Source organism: Drosophila arizonae, chromosome 2 (assembly GCF_054131065.1).
Source record: "Drosophila arizonae isolate 15081-1271.41 chromosome 2, UAZ_ARI_1.0, whole genome shotgun sequence".
NCBI lineage: Eukaryota > Metazoa > Arthropoda > Insecta > Diptera > Drosophilidae > Drosophila > Drosophila arizonae.
In genome coordinates, this window is record NC_142922.1 from 409,832 (window position 1) to 430,781 (window position 20,950).

The following is a 20,950-nucleotide window of genomic DNA, read 5'->3' on the forward strand; positions in this document are numbered from 1 at the left end:
GCTCAGTTGTACGCAGACACATTTACATACAATATAGAAGACACACACCCGCACTATATCACACACATAGATAATCCCGAGAAAATTCATTGTTCAACAATCCACACGCACAGCGCCTCACATAAAACGATTGGGGGAGTTGCAGTTGCCTCCAGAAATAAAACTTCCTCAGCGGCGCATTAAAAAGCAATAAAAATAAATAAAAAAAAAAATAAAAATAAAAAATACAACGAGGGAAAAAGAGACAAAAAATAAACATGTGCTCTGGGAAACCAAACACTCCAATCCAAATAAAATGTCCAATGGCGCGTAAATCAAAAATCACGCGTTATAAAAGAAAAAAAAATGAAACGAGGGAAAAAATTAAGACAAAATTTATAGATTTCTTATACAAATTTCTTATGTCTCCGGTGTAGCGCGGCCTCTTCCGTTATTTCTTTTTGTTTTCCTGCATTTAGCGCCTCCGGGCAAAGGGCAATGAGGCGGGGGAAATCGGCTGCCAAGCAACAATATCAACAAGAGAAACACCAACAACCACTTGAAAGATTATAATTTTTTGTCGAGACGTGCCGCAGCAGCTATTAAAAAAATAAGAAAATTGCCCAACTAAAATTGAAATTAAGAAAGAAAACTTAGACACATAATTTAAGATGGAAAAGCCCGGGGCACAAAATTTGTGGAATCAACAATAAAAAAGGAAGCAATAATCACGACTATAGAAAACTCATTAATTGGGTGTGTAAATCTAGCTAAAATAGAGCGAACGAAACTATCGATTGAGTGATGGATGAGTGCTTCATTGACTGACGGTTGATTGAGCAGTGATTAACCAACTCAGAGCTCTAACCATAAAGACAATTTTAGAACATTTGATTTGATTGACGGATTATAAATCAGCTGCAAACCAACGAAAGCTTTGAATGGCTGATTTATTATAATCAAGCTTTTTCACACTAATAATAACACTAATTTATGAATTGTCTCATAAAAGGAACTTTTATTACAGTAGAAACAATTATACATATAATAGTTTTCATTGATGCTGGAAAAATTGAGAACAAACCCGAAAACATGACAAGCTGAAAACATTCTGAAATATAAAGTCTGAGCTCAGGTAGGAAACTTTGCATATAATCTTTACTGTTCATCTGTCTATGCGAATACTCAGTGTAGATGAAACGTGAACCGCACGTGAGGTAACGCTAGACAAGGTTTTCTACGGGCCTTATAATATATTTACCACAATGGCTGACGAAATCGGAGTGGTGCTGGTTACTCAATTGAAATGTTTTTAATTAGTATAACCAATTAGTAGGTTAGATCTCAATGAACACAAGGAATTCTAAATCAGCTAAGGTGTGGGGGAGGCATTTAAGTACGTCTGGTGGTACTTAAAAGAGCAATCGCTTCGTATAGCTGTCGAGCACATTATGCTTATAATGAGGAGTATGTGAACAGAAGCGAGCTTCTCCTGAGTAATTTACAGGGCTGCCATAGCCAAAATCAAAAGGCCAGAAAACCGAGTTCGCCCGCCCTGTCAACTTTCCCATACGAGCTGATGGACAGTGGGGACTGGGCACAGTGTGGGGAAGGCGGCGGGAAAGCATAATGCAATTTCCATGTTATGTAAGCGCTGCTCTTCTTAGCCCATCATCTATGCTAATTAAGTTAATTAAAAAGTACGAGCAAAGTATTTGCACTTGGCCAACTTCACGTCATAATCAAAGTTGAGAGAGCGCATCGCACGAAAAGCGAAGCCCAAGTCACGTCAAATGCTCTTCAAAAAGCGAGCCAAAGAAAGGCCCTGATGTAGATGCGAGCTAGAGATTGTGATGAAGATTGAGATGGAGCAGGAGATGCTGATGAAGAGGCAGATTGAAATGGGGATGAAGCTGACGTTGTCGCTGCCATTCACACTGTAAAGTGTCCATATAAAAACCAAAATGAATAGAAGGAAGCTAAAAACCTAAAACGAGGCCAATTATAAGCCTCATCATTAATTTAAATAAAATTAAATTTCCATTGGCTGCTGCAAAAGCATAAAGTAAACAATGCAAATGCACGACGAAAAGATACCCTGTACATAAAGCCAAGCAGTGCACCAATTTGTAAGATGAACATTTCTTTTGACAAACAGAGCTGCCTGCTTTCTCAATAAGATATGGACAGGGTATATGCTCACAGAGGGAGAGTTGGACAGACAGACAGACAGACAGACAGCAGTCGGTGGCCAATAAAACATTTAGGCGGAATTATAATTTTGTTTGGTGCTTTATATATAATTTACGTTTAAAATGTGAAACACCTGACAGCTAAAAAACGAATTTATGTTTGCATGTTTCCCATTAATTTATTTTTCCAAAGCGCGGCAGGAAAATGCAAGGCAAGGCAAGGCAGCACACAACACAGCACAGCAGGCATTGGGAAAAGCCCGGGGAAAACAAAAAAGAAAATGAAAATATATATGCAGCAGGCAGGCACATTTTGCCATCACGTTTGGACTATAAAATAGAACACAGCAGACAACAGTCGGAGCCACAGTTGGAGCCGAGGACGGAGACGTGGACAGAGAAAGGAGACGTAGACGTAGACCGACTCCGAGACGCAGAGCGAGGAGATGTAGATGATGTTGTTGATGACATGCAGCGCCGGGGTCTGCACTGCACTGAAATGGCAAAAGACGCCAAAAGCGAAAGAGACCCAAGCCAAGAGGCAAGACGCAAGACGCAAGACGCAAATGGCAGCGGGCAACTGTCGAGGCACAGTCGAGGCTCCTGCGAAACTTGTCAAGTAAATATATAAACGAAATATGTGGCACGGCCGCCCATGCCATGCCACGCCTCCTGCGTCCCGCGTCTTGGCGTCTGGTGGCATTTATTATTCGCTACTCTGCCGATTGGGTATTTCAATTTCGTTAGAAAATCTATAAAACAAAATATTCTAGCAGACGGTTATATATTGTCGATCTGCTATATAAATTAGAATTCTAGACTAGAATACTTTAAGATATTCGTTATCAATATAATATTAATGTTGAAACTCTCTTCAAAACATGATTTCATATTTCAATGTATACCTCCTTTCATCTTTGGCGGACAATCAAGATCATTCTAAGACTTTCTCTATATCCAAAGGGTATTCCAGGTTCCCAAGGGTATTCCAAGTCTTCGAAATATTATTTTTTGTTTGTTTTATTTTATTCGCATTTTATTATTATTTTCGACCCGGCGAGACGAAGACGCGAGCGAAGATACATAAAAAATATTTGTGTGTGCAACATTTTTATGATTTCCGTCTGGTTGCGGTTGCGACAAAAGGCTGGACTCGCCGCAAAGAAAGATGAAGCTGGCTGGCTACCCAGCATCCAGCATCCAGCATCCATCTTCCAGCTTCCATCTCCCATTTTACATTTGGCCCCGAACACCTACTCCACCTGCTTTCAATTAAATGACACTTTCCCCTGCTCATTACGATTGAAATGTTGCTGTTTCGCTCTTTGTTTGCTGAGAAAGGAACCGCGAGCGACCGGCAGTGGGAGTCGAAGTGAAAATGGTTTGTGGGGTCGGGTTCCTCCCCATCTTCATCATCTTGTTCTTCTGGTGTTGATGTCTGACATTTCGCTCCCTTGTCTCACTTCATCAATCATTAATTTCGTTTATTTTTAGTGAAAATAATCACTTTGAGCAACATATGCGACCCGACATGGCTTTCGCATGTGTTTTTCGCAAAAGGGGGATGGGCCGTGACAAACTGTTCCAACTGGGGACTGTGTACGCGCGTGTGTGTGCGTGCGTGGAATGGGTACAGCTTTAAGCAATTATCAAATGGACCCACAGTCGGCAGCTCAGCAAACAAATACTATAATTTTAACTGTGAAATGACTTTATTGGGTTTTGGTGGCAAATTGGGTAAGTTTCCAAAGGGGTTGCTAAAAGGCCCATATATATTTGTATATATGTATTTGCACACAAATATATATATATATATATATATATATATATATATATATATATATATGCGTGTATGCGACTGTGTGTGGCTGCCTGCACAAGACAAAGAGCTTGGGTTACGCAAGGTTAAGCTGGGATAATAAAGTAGTAGACAAGCCGTAAGTACCGCATAAATTGCCAAGGAGCCAGCAGGACTCTGGCACTTAGCTCAGGTAAGCACTAATTTATCAATAATACGAGTTTTCATTAGGCAAGCAATGAGGGTAGGTTCTCTCAAGTAAGCGTTTAATACAAAAGGTCTACATATTTCAGCCGGAACGCTATCTTAATTAAACTCGACATAAATCCCTTATGTTGCAGCTGGCATAAAAAAATAAAAAAAAAAAAGATTTTAAGGCTGCATTAGGGCAATTGATAAATTATTTATTTAGTTATCAATGAAAAAGAAAAAATGTTTTAAATGTTTGACTTTTCCGAATTTTCGGAAATCCCAGCAATTACATCAATTAGTGGGTTTACTTGTTTAGTTCCTTGATGAACTCCACCTAGTTCGAAATTAGCTCATTTGCAAACAAGCGGTCAGCAAAACCAATGAATTTTTCGTTCTTCTTGATTGTTGTGATAGTGATTCCTACTAACTTCCTATATGAAACTAGTTCTTTAAATTCATATATTTTATTTTCTTTTCATTTATGATTTTTTGAGTGTAAATTTTAGACAACTATATTTATTTATCGAATTGGCAAACTTCCTATGTGAGTAATTCTGTTATATATCTATTAACCATATTATTTATAGTTATGATCTAATTTGAGTTTTATAAACTTTGCATGACTGTAGACTGAGATATGAACCAGCTTTGCACAACAAATAAAAGATTTAAACTATATTTTTTCTTGAGAATTACGTACACTCACACATAGAGATCTTATCTTAGTGCTATTGTAGTAATAATTTTTCATTCGCAGCACCCACACACACGCAGAGTGAGAAAAAAAAATTAGTCAACACTGTAAATAACCCCTGGGCGGGAGGTGAGGCGAGGTAAGGGTGTTTCGATAGGGCGATGAGAAGGGAGTTGCGTAATTCACTTAATGCAACGCATTTCCGTTGTGCTGCGGGTTCGAATCGTTATCGCTATCTGAAACACCCAGACATGCCAACATGATTTCAATCTAGCAATACAAATGCATACACAAGCATGTATTTACTATATACAAATATTGTACAGTGAAAGCTCTATCGGGTGGACAGCGAGGGTACCATTTACCCCTAAGGTCCTGCAACTCCGTTTTATCCGTTTTGTTTTATATATATATGTATCTTATTATTCCAAAGTCAGAATAAGAAATTATTCTTTAAGGACATGCGATTGGGCTTATATTACGAATTAACTGAATAAGTGAGATAGACTACTCAAAGCACAGCTTGCGGGCTCGTTAGTAGGAGTCTTCACTGTAAATATGTCGATAGCATAAATATGACAGAATGGCAGCTAGCTCTACGCCGGGCTGAAGTGGACGGGAACGAAACGGGACGGGACGGAACGGAAGGGGCCGAAGTGCAATTGCAGTGCGCGCACCTCATTGAACTTTTCAGACAAACACAATTTGTCCGATAAGGGAAAAAATTCCACACGACAACGAGGTGAGGTATAGGTGGGGGCGTGGCAGCATAACGTACGAGCGGCCGGGCGATCGGGCAGACGGAAGAGCTGACGGACGTCGCGCACTAATGGCCACCATTAATAATTGAAAAACTGAAACAGTTGAGCATGTGTGAGAGCAGAGGCAGAACCGGGGGAGAAGGAACTGGGAACATGGGTCTCGGTTTTTGGGATGCCAAAGCATAGCTTAGTCTTGGGAGGATGGGCAGGTTGGGTGGTTGACAAAAATCTATAACCAAAAAAGTTATGAATAAGCGAACGAAACGAAAACGAAGCAACGAGTGGAGCAAGAGAATGAGCTGAGGCGACGGCAGCGAAGAGATGAGAGAAAAGGAAAAAAAAAAGAAAAATAACGAAAAAGAAATGTTAAAGCTACAAACCTGTTCTATGCTGGCGTCGCTGTTCCTGTTGTTGTTCTTGTTTTTGTTGTACATGGCGAGTCCGAGGGGCTGGCGATGCTGCGGCGCTGCTGGCGACACGGCGACAATGTTGAAGCTGCTGCCGTTCTGCGTATAGTTGTTATTGTTGTTGCTGCAGCAGCTGCAGCACTGGCCACAACCAAATTGTAGGGAATCGCGTGCAAAGCACAGCCAAGCAGCATTGGAAAATTACAACAACAAAAAATGTTGCCTTTTTCTTTGTGGCAGCGAGTTTTCCCGACGAATTTTATGCTGCTGCAGTCCAAAGAATCGCACGAAACGATACTGAGACAGCGACTGCGACGGCAACGGCAACACCGATTGAGTCGTGCGAACGCTAGCTACAGAGCAGCGCAACGCAGGGCAGAGCATAAGCCAGGCAAAAATATTGGAGCAAGGTGTTTCCAAATAGCGTCGACCGAGCTGCAACTGAGCAGCGCTCACAGACACGGCGAATTCGCAGCGTTTCTCTGCGCAAAAGCAGAGCTGAGAGTAGGTTTGGCTCTCCTTGTTGTTGTTGCTGTTGCTGCTGCTATTGCTATTGCTGTATTGTATGTGCGTCTCTCCCACCACCAACGAATGAAGAGTGGGCAAGTTAAGTCTGTCGCCTTATATTCTGTTGGGGCTGCTGCTGTCGCCGCTGCTACTGCTGCTGCTTGCGCTCGCGCTCTACCGCCTGCCTCTGTGTCAATCGAATTAAACTGAGAGCAAACTGAGTAATTGGGTTTAGATATTTTTCCACAGATAGATTGAGACAATGTTATATATTTTCTTATTGTGTGTACATTTATTAATTCAATAATAGCACTGGCCCATCGATAAAGCAAAATGCAGCAGTTACATTTGCTAACACACACACGCACACACATACGCCGCAGAGTGTATACAAAAATCTGCACAGCGTTTTAAATTTAGTTGTGTTTGAACTTCGATTCAACAGTAAACCTTGAACTTAAGTGTATTTTACATTGTTCACTCTTATTTGATATCCTCAGCACCTTTCTTTGTTACATATTAGTTTTGAATCTTTACTCTGCGGAGAATTTCGAGCAGCGCGGCACAGCCTGTGCGCACTGAAAACTTCTGCTGCAATACACAAATTTCTTTCTTATTTGCTGCGCGCACCACCTACCAGAAGCTGAGAAAATAATTAAAAATACGCGACGCGCGGCAACGTCCGTACGCAACAATTCTGTGAGAAAGAATGAGCATAACTAGTGTATCGATGCTACGATGTATAAGAGCAACCACAAGCAATGTGTCGATATATATCGATAGCTGAGCGCTGGTTCTTTTTAAGCATGAACTAAGTAATTCGTTTATTATTTGATCATAATTTTCAATGAAAACACACATGACATAAGCAATATTATATACCTATTCGAACTAGAAAAATAATTAGTTACCGAAATAGTTAATTAGATCTGACTAGGCATATTTAAAAATTGAAATCAAAAATGAACCAGATTTTACTTGAAAACGGAACTTTTGTAACGTTCCTTTTGGTTTTAATTTTAAATTCTGATGAAATGCTTCTCAATAAAAAGGAAAGGCGATTTCGCAGGTATTATATTTAACTAATCACAGACATTCTCAGTTAGTCATTCCAAGGCTTCAGCTCCAAGAACCCCGCACACAACTGTCTCTTTATACTTACATATGGCTATGTATGTACATACATGTATCTGCCACTCGGTCTGAAACTTGTGAGACAGACAATTGAAGTGTCTGAAAATCTGAATCATGCTTGTCGTCTCTTTTGTATAAACAAAGCAACGCTTACCCAAGAAATTAGCGGAGTGCCGTATCAATTTACGAGTTCAAGAACATACACGTATATGTGTGTATGTATAAACAGATATATAGTATGTATATGTGTATGTGTAAAGCAGTTCGACTTCTTGACTGATTGGTGTTCATTAATCAAACAATTGCTCTGAAATGCTAAAAGATATTTGTGCCTTACTTCTTGAGTAAAATATTGAGTTTATAATGTAAAGCAAATGAACTGTAAATCATATTAATTTATACTGAAAGAACTTGCATCGTGTAATGCCGATTAGCACAATCGCATTGGAACAGTAGAACTTACAATCTTAATAACTTCGGCATTGGATTACTTCATAGAACAGAATTGTTTATCTGCCCAGCTGTGCAAATACCAAGAGATATTTACCTTTAGTCACAGTACTGATATATGCATATGCGATATCGAAATACGAGCCTATATGGCGCAACTAATGGAAAATTCTTTATTGAAGGGAAAACTTTGGTACGCAGTTGCAACTAACGCTGATGCCACCGCCTCTGCCGCTACCGCTGCTAATGTGAGCTGTTCGTCGTGTCATTCGCTTGTTTTTTGTTCTCGCCCGGAAATTGTGGGTCATGATTGTGTTGCTGGTTCTTGACCACCAGCTCACCTGTGCTGGAGCAGGTGATAATGCGAGCAGCACAGCGCAGGTAACGGTTCCGAGCACAAAGCCAATACGTCTTCGATCCTCGGCTATTGTTCCGAAAGTACTCGAAGCCGCCCATCAACAGCTTCGGCTTACCCTTGGTACCTTTGACGATCATTATGCCCTGCTTGCGCACAAGTTCTGCAAGGAGAGATAGAAGGTTGATTTAATTAGTTAACCAGAATTCAATACAGGTTGATACTAAGATATAACGTGCACTATGGTACGACAATTAGTTCAGGCTTTTGCAAAAACATTTTTTTATTAGGCTTCGAAACAGATCCAGATCTTAAACTAGTTGTTAGCTGTTTGTAGACGCCGCTTACGTCTCCAAAATGCGACACCTTGGCTCTGTTTCCTATCTGCAGTAGTATAAGAGGGAATTTGATATATGTGTTATAAAGTAGATGTGCCATGGATTTACATTTAATTATATATGTGAAGTCTTAAAAGGTCTACGATTTTTCATTTCTCTTTTTGATCAGACCTTAGCTGGATTACATCTAGGTATAATTTTATATATATTTATAGAAAAAGTATAATCTAGATACTAGATTATAAGGTAGTAGCCACATCTCAACAAAGCTGAATCGAATAGCAACTAGGTCTATAATTGGTAAAAGTATTTTTAAAAGTATTTGCGGACTGGATCCACTTTAATCTGTATCGCGCATCGCAGCTCCCATAGCCCCATAGCTGCGATGCTCAGCTATGCGAGTGATTGGCATATTTGATCCTGTACACCTCCTGGCCGCTCTTCAGCTCGTGCGTCGTCGCCCTCACTTTGCAGTTGGCGCTGCGATATCTTGCACAGCGCCAGTTGATGCTGCTCTTCAGTTTCCGATCCATGACGAATTCGTGTTTATCTATCAACAATTTGCGCTTCTTCTTGCGCGTGCTCGTAAAATTGGCCAACAACATGATATCTGCAATGAGAAGCATACAAATATATATAATTAGTGATAACAAGTCTATTTTCGAATCAATACTGAGCTTTTAGCTTTATCGAAAACTTTAGCAGAACATTTTTTCATCACTTTATTTACTAAAAAAAATTTTGTTTCTCTTAATATTAAACGTTTTCAAAAATTAGTTGAAAAATGTGTATTATAAATAAGTATAGAACATTTTGTATATGGTATATACATATATTTAAATGAGCGCTAAAAATCCATGGCGAATAGTTTCAAACTAAAATTATACCTAAACTTAACTTGCAAGTTTTTTAACAAAAATATCATCTTTTACCTTCAAAAAAATTAAAATATTAAGATAATATATATGGATTAGTTCTCCATCTTATGCTTGGGATCAGCAGCTCTTCCAATTAAAACAACTTAACAAATTTCAATCGCTAATTTTAAAAATGTATCTAGAGAGCACTTTAAGAATTACTTAATATATTAATAGAAATATTGTGGAATATTATTGCACAATATTTCCTCAATTAGCACTGGCTAGAATAATTGGGGAACAATTAGTAACGTGTCCAACGTGTCCTTTAATACTGTCTGATATCTAAACACAAAAAGTTTATATACCTACAAGTACATAGATTTATATATTATTGAGTTTTGAATGAAATCTGGATTTCGTCCAGGACGCGAATCCTATTTAACACTTTATCTTGTCTATATTGGGTAAGATATTATTCGTTTTATAAGATGCAAAAAGTCGAAGAAACTTATTAAAATCAATTGTTTAAATTATAGCAAAATAAAGTCTTGTATTGCTCTGAATGATATGCTGGACAGAATGTCACTTGCAAAATATATAATGAATTTCCATAATTTAAAAATATTGATACGTCTTACTAAATAAACGTGGTAATAGATCAGGGACAAATGAATACAATGCAAAGAAATAAATAGAATTTAGATAGTAAAAGGTGGTATAGGTACCGCCATTGACCTAGTTGCGCCCACGTAATGCGTTCTTCATCTTCCGTCCGTATTCCTCCTGGCTGTGATTGTGCTTGCAGAAGTGGACAATGCTTCCATTCAGAGTGTGAATGCGTCCGTGACACTTGAGTATAGTCGTGTACTGAGTGCAGCGCCAATAGGTCTTATTGTTGATGGCCTTCTCCCGGACATAGTAGAAGCCCTCATGCAGCAGGAGAATGCGACCCTTTTGGCTGATCACATAGCAAAAGTTGGGCAGATCTAAAAACGATATAGCAAGATAGATATATAACATTATTAGATAGTTTCTAGTTCCATAAATCTTAAGCTAACTTTATTCAGAAACAATAAGGAGCAGTTCTTAGGTATATACAGACGAAGTTAGATGGTGCATTTGCTGCAGTGGCTCGCATGCGAAATAGTTGTCATATAATGTACACTTTTTGAAACTTTATTCTTATTCTTATAGAGTTAAGCAGATCTGATCTATACAGTTTGAAATTCTATCTTTAGATCGCATCGTCTGTCAGCTCGTGCAGCTCCTGCACCTCCTCCTGGTGCAGCTCAAAGCTAACCGCTCCCTCCATCTCGCGCTCCAGCTTGATCTGGGCAGCGTCCTGGGCCTGGGTCATTGAATGCGCCTTGCTGGAGCTATACTTATTTCGCTTTAGCTCCGCATGCATGTGCTCCGCCTTGTTGATGATGAATTTCGGTGGATTCTCCTTGAGCATAGTTATTCTCGCGGGACACTTCAGCTTCTTGGTTGCCATCGAGCTGCAGCGCCACAGGATTTTCTTCTTGTTCTCGCTCATAATTAGAAATCGTATGCCATTAGCCATAATAGCTGGACGACCGCGCAGCGATTGTGTGAAGAAGACCAGAACATCCTCCGGATTGGGCACCTCCTCATTAGCCAGCACAACTGCAAGGGAAATGTTGAACGATAAAGCAATTAGTGAGCGTTGGGTTGGAGAATTGAATTATTATAATCGATTAGCCAAATGCCAAGTACTGTCACAGCTCTGCCTGGTTTTTGTTTTCTTTCATTTTATTTACAAGCCAAAAATAGCACTTAAATTAGATTCTAAACGCGTTTGCTTTTGCTCGACGGTTGCTGCTGCTGCTGCTGCTTCTCCTTGCGCTCCGGTCGCACATGGCAATGCTCGTGGATCTGTCGGAAGTCACTCGAATCGAACTTATTCATGCAAATTAGCACTGGGCAGCGTACGTGGCGGTAATACCAATGGCAGCGCCAGAAGAAGTTCGAGCGGTTCTCGTTGTTCCTGAAGAACTTTAGGCCGTCCAGCCAGAGCAGCTGGCCGCCGCGTTTTGAGACCGAGAATTGCACCTTGGGCTTATATGGAGCAGCAGCAACAACTGCAAAAGAAATAGAAAGAGTAAGATTCACAATCAATTAGTTATAGTTATAGTTAGTTGTGGACGAAGGGGCTTCTCGTTTTGAATGCTCTTTGCACATTGAAAAACTATGCGGATATTTGCGTACTTTAATACATCGATTCTTAAGTCCTTACTAGCTAGCAAGTTAACAGTAAAACTAAAATTCGTAGCTTTGCTTCGATTTGTACTCGTGGAGCGGTGGAGGCGGGCGACTGGACAAAATTCTAGCTGAGAGCAGCTCGGGCGAAGCAATCTCACGCGACTGCAGCTCAACTTCAGTCTGCTGGTCCTGATCTTGATCAAGCTGCTGCTTCTGCTCCCGCTCCCGTTCCCGCTCAGTCACCCGCTCGTGCTCCTGCTCAGGCTCCTCCTCTTTAGCCATGGACGGCAGCGGCTTTATCTCAATGTCATTACTCTCCATGTGCTGATGCTGATGGCAGAGCCGCAGGATGAGCGTCGACTCATCGTGAATAGCTATGGCCGGGCAGCGCTCCTTGTAGTAGTTGCGACACTTCCAATATTGCAAATGCCCGCGTTTCTTGTTGCGGAAGAAGCGAAAGCCATTGATCACCAAGAGCTTGCCGCCGTTCTTCTTCGAGTCGGCAAAGTCTATGTGAAATGCTGCAAGAGAAAAGCAAAATAAATTAGAAACAAGTTCAAGGAAAATCATTTAATCGAAACTTATTTGCGAACATCATAATAATAAATTTGTATGCAAGTCCTATCAAAATGTTATTTATTAAGCTTCGACTAACTACAATTTGTTGCAGAACAGTTTTAAGCCTAGCTTAGGTCTAGGCTGATTTGCTAGTCAGCGGCAGCGGCAGGCTGCATTTGCCCTTGCTCTTCTTCAGCAGCGCAGATCCCTCAATTATGGACAGCTGATGGGAGAGGCTGACACCTCTGTGCAAGAACTTGGGCTTGTGATTGTGCTCGAAGTTGCGCTTGATAATTCGCGACTGCCCCGAGCTGTCCAGAGCAGTAACCACTCGAGCCCGACATATCGTCACGTCCTGTGAAAAGAAAGTCATATACAATACATATATAGAGGGAATGCTAGACATGATCTACAGCATAATACATATAAGGCTGTCAGAGGCTGTTTTAGTCAACGCTTGGGGTTCGCCAAATTAGCTCTCAGTCATCCAGTTACTCCAGTTACATCAGTCACTCAGTGAACATCATGGAATGAGGAATCGTTCCACTTACCTTGCGAGAGCATATCCAATACGTGCGCGAGGCGGAGCTGCGATTCTTGACAAACTTCTGATCGTTGTGAATTAGAACTGTACGTCCTCGCTGGCCCGTCCCGAAGACCGCGATCTCTGCAAAAGATTGAACAGACATTAGTAAGCGAGATGAAAGATATACATGATCAATATATGATATATAACATAAGAGTAGTGCTATAGTCATAAGGCTAGCTACGTTGGGGATTGTGCGAACATTTATTAAGAAATTCAGAGATTCAAATTCATATATATTCAGTAACATTTGCAATTTATGCGTGGTTATGAACGCCCGATATGGCGACATAGGTGGGCTTGTTGCTGTTGGTAATCATATACACTTTACAGTTTAGACGCTTTTGACTGCACGACCAATAGACAGTGTCCTCGTAGTAGCAACGACGCGTAAAACGCTGGTCATCATAGATGAGCACATCCCCACTGAGAGTGTGCTCATAGCGCACTCGATCCCAATCGTCCAGGGTGCGAGTGAGTTGGCTCTTGTTGGAGAGGCCACAGCGTATATTCTGCTGGCGACGCGATCCACATCGAGAACGTGATCGGGGCAGAAAGCTCTCGTTGCCATAGTCACCCAAAATATTCGGATCCAGCGGAAACAGCGCTGCAAAAAGAAAGCGTGAGATTAATGGATGTGTTGGAAGCAAAAAGGGTCCGGAGACAGCAGTATAACAAGAAGTAAAAGATTCGATTCATTGATTTTAGTAACTTATATTTGGTGGAACTTAAAATAAAAACCATTGTAAAATACAAATAAAAGCTGACACGGCCATTGGCTAAAAGTAAAAAATATGTGAAATAAATTAGGAAATGCCAAGGTAAAAGTAAATAAGTCAAGTCAAAGCCTTACCTGCTCTCAGTGATAATCTCTCCAGTTAACTAATAAGCTTTGATATACTCTGATTAGTTAATATAACGATTAGTTTAGTGATTATGCATGCCGCTGAAGGCGTAACGCGTCTGTCCAGTGCCCGTGGTGTTGGTTATGATGCGAGCTCGGCATTGCTTGCGCCATTTGCTGCACTTCCAATAGACCTTGTCCTTGTAGGCAGCATTGCGCAGGTATCGGTGGCCGCCGCTGTGAAGGACGCAATTTCCTGCTGGAGTCTTGATATATTGTATGTCATCCATGGGCTTGGCCTGCCGAATACGCTTGGACATCGGCCATGGCAGCGTAGCAGCCGAAGCGATTCTGCGATTCTGCACTGCAAAGGACACGCAAAATATGACAAGTTAGTGTTAGTTAATTACAAATGATTAGATCTATTTTAAGGTACAATAAATTGGGCATATTCTCCATACAATTTCTTATGCACTGCAATTTATTTTGAATTAATTAGTAAATTGTCTTAGCCTAAGGTTATCTAGCTACTGCAGCTGCTGCAGATCCTCAATGCTGAGATTAAGCGAACGCAGCTCCAGCGTCAGATCCTCCTCAGCTTCAGTTTTGACAAAGCCCGATGCAAGGGCTGCCTTGATGGCCGACTTGTGCTCCGTCTTGAGCAGCGGAGCGACCAAGGACAAACGCTTCTTGCGATCGAAGTTGAGGCAGGTATGATGGCAGGACTCCAACACAATCTTATGCACGCCCTCAATCACGTTGGTAACAACGCGTGCGCTGCACTTGGTGCTGCCCTGCATGATCGATAGAGACAGACTGTTAATAACTGCTTGAAAAGTTACTTTATTGAACTATCGCCTACGAACTTACCTTTTTGGAACAGATCCAGTAGGTCTTCAGGCCGCTGCGTCGATTCCGCACGTAGTTGTGTCCATTGAAGGCCAGCAGCTTGCAGCCGCGCTGGCCTCGCACAAAGGATAACAGTGAGTGTTTGATTTCGCCCCGATTAATCTCCTCCAAATCGTCTGTGAAGGGAGTTAGAGAAACATTAGTGGGACTGGCAAAGATATTAGGAAATTACGAAGCTTAGCTTAAGTCAAATTTAACAGGCATTTCAAGTGAATTTTTGTTTTATTTAATTGCTTTCTGCTAAGGACTAAAACAGGACTAGTATGGCGGATGGTTGTGCTGGCTGCACTTGACAATCACATCGCGATCCTCCACGGTGACGACACGCGCTTTGCACTTGTGAGCGCCAGCGCGTGCACAGGACCAATAGGTCTTCAAGCCAGTCGCTTTGTTGCGGGTGAAGGTGAACTCGCCGATCTTCAGCTTCCGACTGCCACGAAAGCCCGTTATATAGGAGTAATAGTTGGGATCTACAATAAGGTAAGAGAGAGAGAGAATGTACAAGCAATTAGTAAAGATCATAGAGTGGAAAAAATATATATAATTGAAAAATTACAGGCAGTATATATACACATTGAGCACGTCTCTAACTAGGCATTTATTTAACACATATTGAGAGTATGCGATATATATATATGCATATATATGATTATATATGCATAGCGTGTCTTTACGTATATACAGTTGGCTTAAGACTAACTAATTCAAACGTTTGTCTCCACTTTCACGTCGTCCTTGTGCGCTCGAGCTGCTGCCTCCGCCCGCTGGCGCTTCAGCGAGCCATATTTGCGCGCCTTCGAGATGACCTCGTGGTTGTGCTCGCTGTTGAGAATGGTGAGTGTATCCAGCTTGGTCTTGAGTCGGGCACGGCACCGCAGCACTGCAAACTGGCTGCAACGCCAGTAGGTGACATCCTCGCGAGTAATGTGCCGGTTGAAGGTGTGATTCTTCAGCATTATCTGCTTGGTGCCATACTTGCTGACGATAAAGAAGGGCGAGCTGTTCTCCCCGCTGCTGCTGCTGGTGCTGCCTCCAGTACCGCTAGCGTTGCGTCGGGTCTGACACTCGAGCTGCGAATCGTCTTCTTCGCCGTCCAAGCTGATCGGATAGTCGAACTTGACTGCAATTAAACAAATAATGGGTTCAGAGAGTTGCATCTAGTTGCTGCTGCTGCTACTGTGGCTGCTACTACTGCGGCTGCTGCTGCTGCAGAAATAAAAGACAAGGCTTGGCTTTTCGATTACAACTTTTCATTTCAACCAGTTACAGTTGCTTAGTCTAAGGCTAAGACTATGCTTAACTAAATATTTGTATATGCATATGTATTTGCAATCCGTTCGAGCTAGCGGCAGTGCGGCGCATGCCCATTGTGCTTGGTCAAGCGTGGCCGGCGACTCAGCTCGACATGCACGTAGTGCGCCGCGCAGTTGGGCGTCACGCAATGGTAGTAGGTGCGATATTGCATGGCACGCGTTTTCTTATAGCACCGTCCATCGATGAGCAGAAACTCGCCGTTGGACGTGCGCCTGAACCTCACAGATGCATCAGCTGTGGGCGACGTGGATGCTGTGGCTGCTGTTTGGTATGGGGATGATACAAATTTCAAATTACGTGTTTTTTAGTGCAAGCGCTTAGGTATACCTTAAATACTATGAGAAGTCTTAGCTTAGACCGCACAGTGAAACTATTAAAAGCGAACAGGGTAGAAGATATTACTACTTTTCATACTTGCGAAATAAATAAATAAACAATTGCTATTAAAATTGGTGTAAAGCAAACAAAATTAGGGAAAAATACTAGGAATGACTTGGCTAATAAATGGATTATAGCAGGTGCGCTTAGAGTTTTCACTGTACAGTGGTACACAACTAAATAAACTACTAAACGCGGTTTTTTTTATATTGCATTGATTCTTTAGAGATTTATCTATTTTAATATTGTTGTAATAACATTTCCTTGGTCATGAGCTTAGGGGGCAACGTGTTGCCTGTGAACCTGGGTGGATGATTATGACGGTTTTTGCCCAATTTGATGCCCCCCTCAAATTTGGTTATGGCACGGGCGGAGCATTTGTTCTCGTTGAGTCGCTTGCCATTGCCATCGGAGCAGATCCAATTGATGGTGGCGCGAAAGCTCGCCTCCTTCTTGTACATGTAACCATTGAAGATCAGGTTATAGCCCTGCTTCTGGTTGCGCGTGAAGAAATAATCGTATTTGGTTATCCAGACACTATTCGGGAGCTCCGCTATAAATTGTCCATTCTGGGCGGTGATTGCGCCTGCAATGGCATATGAAAAAGGGGAAATTTGTGTTTGGATCCTCTGACTTGATTCTTGATTTTGTCCTTAAAATCACTTAGCTTAGAGCAAAACACAACATTTGAAGGCAGCAAATATTTTATTCAGGGTATATATACATACATATAGACAAATATACGATAGACTAAAACAGTTTACATTGCGATTCGTAGCATCTATGGTAGTTAGAAGAGTAGGAGCACTTACCGTTGCTATTCCTTTAGCTCAAGTCGCTTGTTTAATTCAAATTAACTGACATTTTTGCCAAAATAAAAAGAAATTTGTTGTTCAACAACTCTCACAACACTCGAAGAACGCAAACGATAATGTGCGCACTGCAGCCAGGTTTCGGCGTTTCATTGACATTTTATCACATTTTACACATGTAGCACATTTAGTACAACTGCACAAATACACTTCAGTTATTTGGCACATTTTAAATAAGAACTTTTCAGAACGGTTTTTGTAAAATTTAATAGCAAGCAAAGCCAAGCGTAGCTAATCGCGGCGAAAATCACTAGAATGCGGCGAAATAATAACAAGATGGCTGACTCGTGATTGTGTTGATACAGCAACGCTACATTCAACACTTACCGATGCCACTTAAAACTGCCAATATGTAGCGAAAATTATATAAATTTACAAACAAATTTATACTTAATGAATTCAGCAAAAATTTTCAAAATTGACTGATATTACTCAACAAAAATGGTATATTACACATATGTTAATATGAGTGCTTACTGGTTGGTCCAAGTTTTGTAACATGTCATGTGCTTTGAATATATATTAATATACAACTAACCAATAATTTATTATATATTAAGTAGTTTTACTAAAGTTCCTCCACAGTTTATTTATACTGTAATCAGTTGATTACATACATGAACTGTACCAAATTTGGTACATTTGTAGTGCATGAGTGGCAACTATGTGCTTTATTGCGGGCAGGTGGCAACACCTGAAACGCAAGTACAGTAGCAGTGTTGCCGAAACTTTTTCAGCAAAAGTAGCAAAATCGAAGGCTGAAAGTAGCTAAAAGTAGCCAACTTTCTTCTAAAATAGCTGAAAAAGTAGCAAACAAGAAAACAGTGCCGTTTTTTTTTTTTTTCATAAAAAGTCAACTTTATTAATTTAATTATTATATCTCATCTATGACCACCAACTCGTCATTTTCACCATTGTCGCTTTTATAATTTGCCTTTTTAAGGTAGTTGGGTGGAACGCTATACTCATAACAAAAAAAAAAAATAATTCTAGATAAAAAAAGTTATCGGATGAGTTATCGAAAAAATATGATGCATGCCAAATTTCAGCTGCGATGATTCCTTCTGCCCGTTACATACTTTTTCACAAAACCATTCCCATTTTCAATGGGTTCAGGGTATAAAAACTGATAAGAAATGAATTTTGCATAACATTTTAGAAAGCTTATATATATTTGAAAATAGCCAGATTTGTAGCTAATAGCTGTTTGAAAATTTGTGTAGCAATCGGACTCAAGAAGTAGCCAGATCTAGCTACAAAATAGCTGATTCGGCAACACTGTACAGTAGTGCTGCAAAATAATCGATATTCCGTAATATCGATATTCGCGATATTTTCAGAGACAAAGATCGATAAAAACGATATATCGAACACTTCTTTTAAATGTTAATTTTCTTGCTTAGAATCTATTATAATATTTATATTAATTATGACTTCTTAATGGATAAAATGGCAACCATTTCAAGATTAAAATAAAAGCAACAGCATCAAACAAAAACAAATTTATTCAACCGAACAAAGTCGTATAACAAATTATTTTTCATTAACTTAAACCTAAAACAGCAATTCATTAAAGCTTAAATTCACTATGCTCCTTAAAATTATATTATAATAATAACAAAAACAATTGCCTCCATGGCAGTTTGAAAAAAAAAGAAATTAAAACAAAACCCATTGGTTTTTATTTAAAAAAATTAGTTTGTTTACTGTTTCCGGTTTTAATGACGCCCTTCTGGAATTAGCAATCATTCCAGCTTTGCTAAACATCCTCTCGCTCTCAGAGAACGTTGCCTCATATTTTTTATTTACGAAGTGCAAAATGCTACCGGACTTGGGTGCCAATTCACTCTCTTGCAGCGATGGATGCATGCGTGTTAAGTGATTTTTAAGGCTTGTGGTATTTCCACTTGTTTTGCAGACCTTAAAGCAATTTCTGCACACCGCACAACCATCCTTTCCTTTTTCAAAATATTTCCACACTTCGGATTTTTTTGGGGCTCCCACGGTCTTATTTTCTTCATCGGAGTCAACCCTCGCCGCGCCTAAAACACACAAGCTATGATTCCAAGCTTTTCCAATAGTATATATCAATTGTACTTACGTTTTCTTCCCAATAACTGATCCATTTTTTTCTTTCTATTGCAATTAAATTAAATCAATCAATTTGTATACAATTTAGCAAAATTAAATAAATGCGCTTCTTACACAGTTAAAACCAACGCCAAGAATAACCATTTTTTCGATATATCGATACTAAGAAAGCCATATCGATCTTTTGCCAAAATTCGAAAATATCGATTATAACGATTCCGATCCGATATTTTTGCAGCACTAAAGTACAGTGCTTCTTCTTAATTTGTGATTTACATTTACAGCGCATTTATAATTTTTTTATTTTAATTTTTTATTTAATAAATTCCCTTAAACTCTTATACTTGTGTTTTATTTTATTTTCGTTAAGATGTTTTAATGCTGAGCCGAATTTATTTAACCTCGTTTCTCTATCACACCTCGTATAGCTACAGCTACAGCCACATCTACATCGGTCGCCCCACAGGTAATTCCTCCACGTAAACGCGGTCGCCCTAAAACAAAGGTTGACGATGCCCAGCCGAAACTCAAACTACTCGATAAGCTCAAGGCTGCCACCGAGAATCAAGCTGCCAGTAGGCCAGCTGTATATGCCTCCACCACTAAAGGTGAGTCCACTTGTTGCATCCATTAAAAGAAAGTCGATATTAATTAGAAATTTACTCTTGCGCAGGTGGCGTGAAACTGGTCTATGAGGGGCATCTGTTTAAGTTTTCGTTCCGCAAGGCCGAATTCTCGGTGTTCCAGTGCTGTTTCAGAGAGCATGGAGAGGAATGCAAAGTGCGCGTAGTATGCGACCAGAAGAATGTCTTCCCTTTCGACGGAGAGCATGTGCACTTCATGCAGGCCAGCGACAAAAGCGTCACTTCCTCCCAATTTATGCCTGGCGAGGGAATTGTCAAACCTGCGGAGCCCAAGCCAGAGGCAAAAGTAGAAATACTTTTACAAAAGAGCACAATGAATGACGAGAACGTGGATGAAGAGGAGGAGGAGGGCGAAGTCTTTGAAATACATGAAATTGAGGAGGCTGAATTGAGCGAGGCTGCAGCTGACGGAGGAACAGAGGAAAACTCGACTGCCAAACCCGCTCAGACCGAAGAAGTCGATCCAACCGATTTCCGTGAGCGGATAAAACGTCGACTGCAGAAGGCCCTCCAGAACAAGAAGAAATAACAAATGGGACACATTCTGGATGCTTACCTATATAGATTCGATTTCTGCAATATGTTTTACACTATACACTATATGCAACTACACATATATATAATTATTTACTTAATAATCACGTTTTGAGGCGATTCGCAAGCTGCTTGTTATATAAAAGCACAAAGCAATACAAAATTCTTTAAGCAAATCATTTTTTGTAATAAACTTTGAGGACAATAAAGCCGAGATTCCAATTTAAATAGCAAATAGCACGTAAGCGATACACCAACTCTAGAAATTTTTTACAACTCTCCATGTTTTGTAGCCATTGATAGGAGTAAATTTATAATTTAACTTATATA

At 40.4% G+C, this 20,950-nt stretch overlaps 3 protein-coding genes and 1 long non-coding RNA gene across 21 annotated transcripts in view; 2 read left to right on the plus strand and 2 right to left on the minus strand.

The window, feature by feature from the left end:
* Positions 1–7,232, minus strand: part of aus (argus) — a 30,627-nt gene extending 23,395 nt beyond the window's left edge. For all 4 annotated transcript variants that reach the window (XM_089476149.1, XM_089476145.1, XM_018010153.2 and 1 more), the window contains exon 1: positions 5,997–7,232. In XM_089476149.1, the coding sequence (XP_089332275.1) occupies positions 5,997–6,050 (54 nt within the window). In that variant the 5' untranslated portion in view covers positions 6,051–7,232. The remainder of the gene's footprint in view (positions 1–5,996) is intronic.
* Positions 7,233–7,240: 8 nt separating this feature from the next.
* LOC149270156 (uncharacterized) lies at positions 7,241–8,727 on the plus strand. The gene is made up of 2 exons (XR_016271577.1): positions 7,241–7,599; positions 7,654–8,727. It is a non-coding gene; the product is annotated as an uncharacterized LOC149270156 (long non-coding RNA).
* Positions 8,274–20,950, minus strand: part of LOC108615571 (modifier of mdg4-like) — a 29,879-nt gene continuing 17,202 nt past the window's right edge. Inside the window, exons 5-6 of one of the 15 annotated variants that reach the window (XM_018010271.2) lie at positions 13,000–13,115; positions 12,510–12,803 (exon numbers count right to left, since the gene is read on the minus strand). In XM_018010271.2, coding sequence (XP_017865760.1) covers positions 12,585–12,803; positions 13,000–13,115 — 335 coding nt within the window. In that variant the 3' untranslated portion in view covers positions 12,510–12,584. The other 14 variants (XR_016271493.1, XR_016271486.1, XM_018010208.2 and 11 more) reach the window with 14 other exon arrangements.
* Positions 19,843–20,855, plus strand: pre-mod(mdg4)-T (the record flags this gene model as incomplete). The annotated part of the gene is made up of 2 exons (XM_089476224.1): positions 19,843–20,050; positions 20,116–20,855. Coding segments are annotated over 2 exons (708 nt in total), but the record flags the coding sequence as incomplete, so codon positions are not given.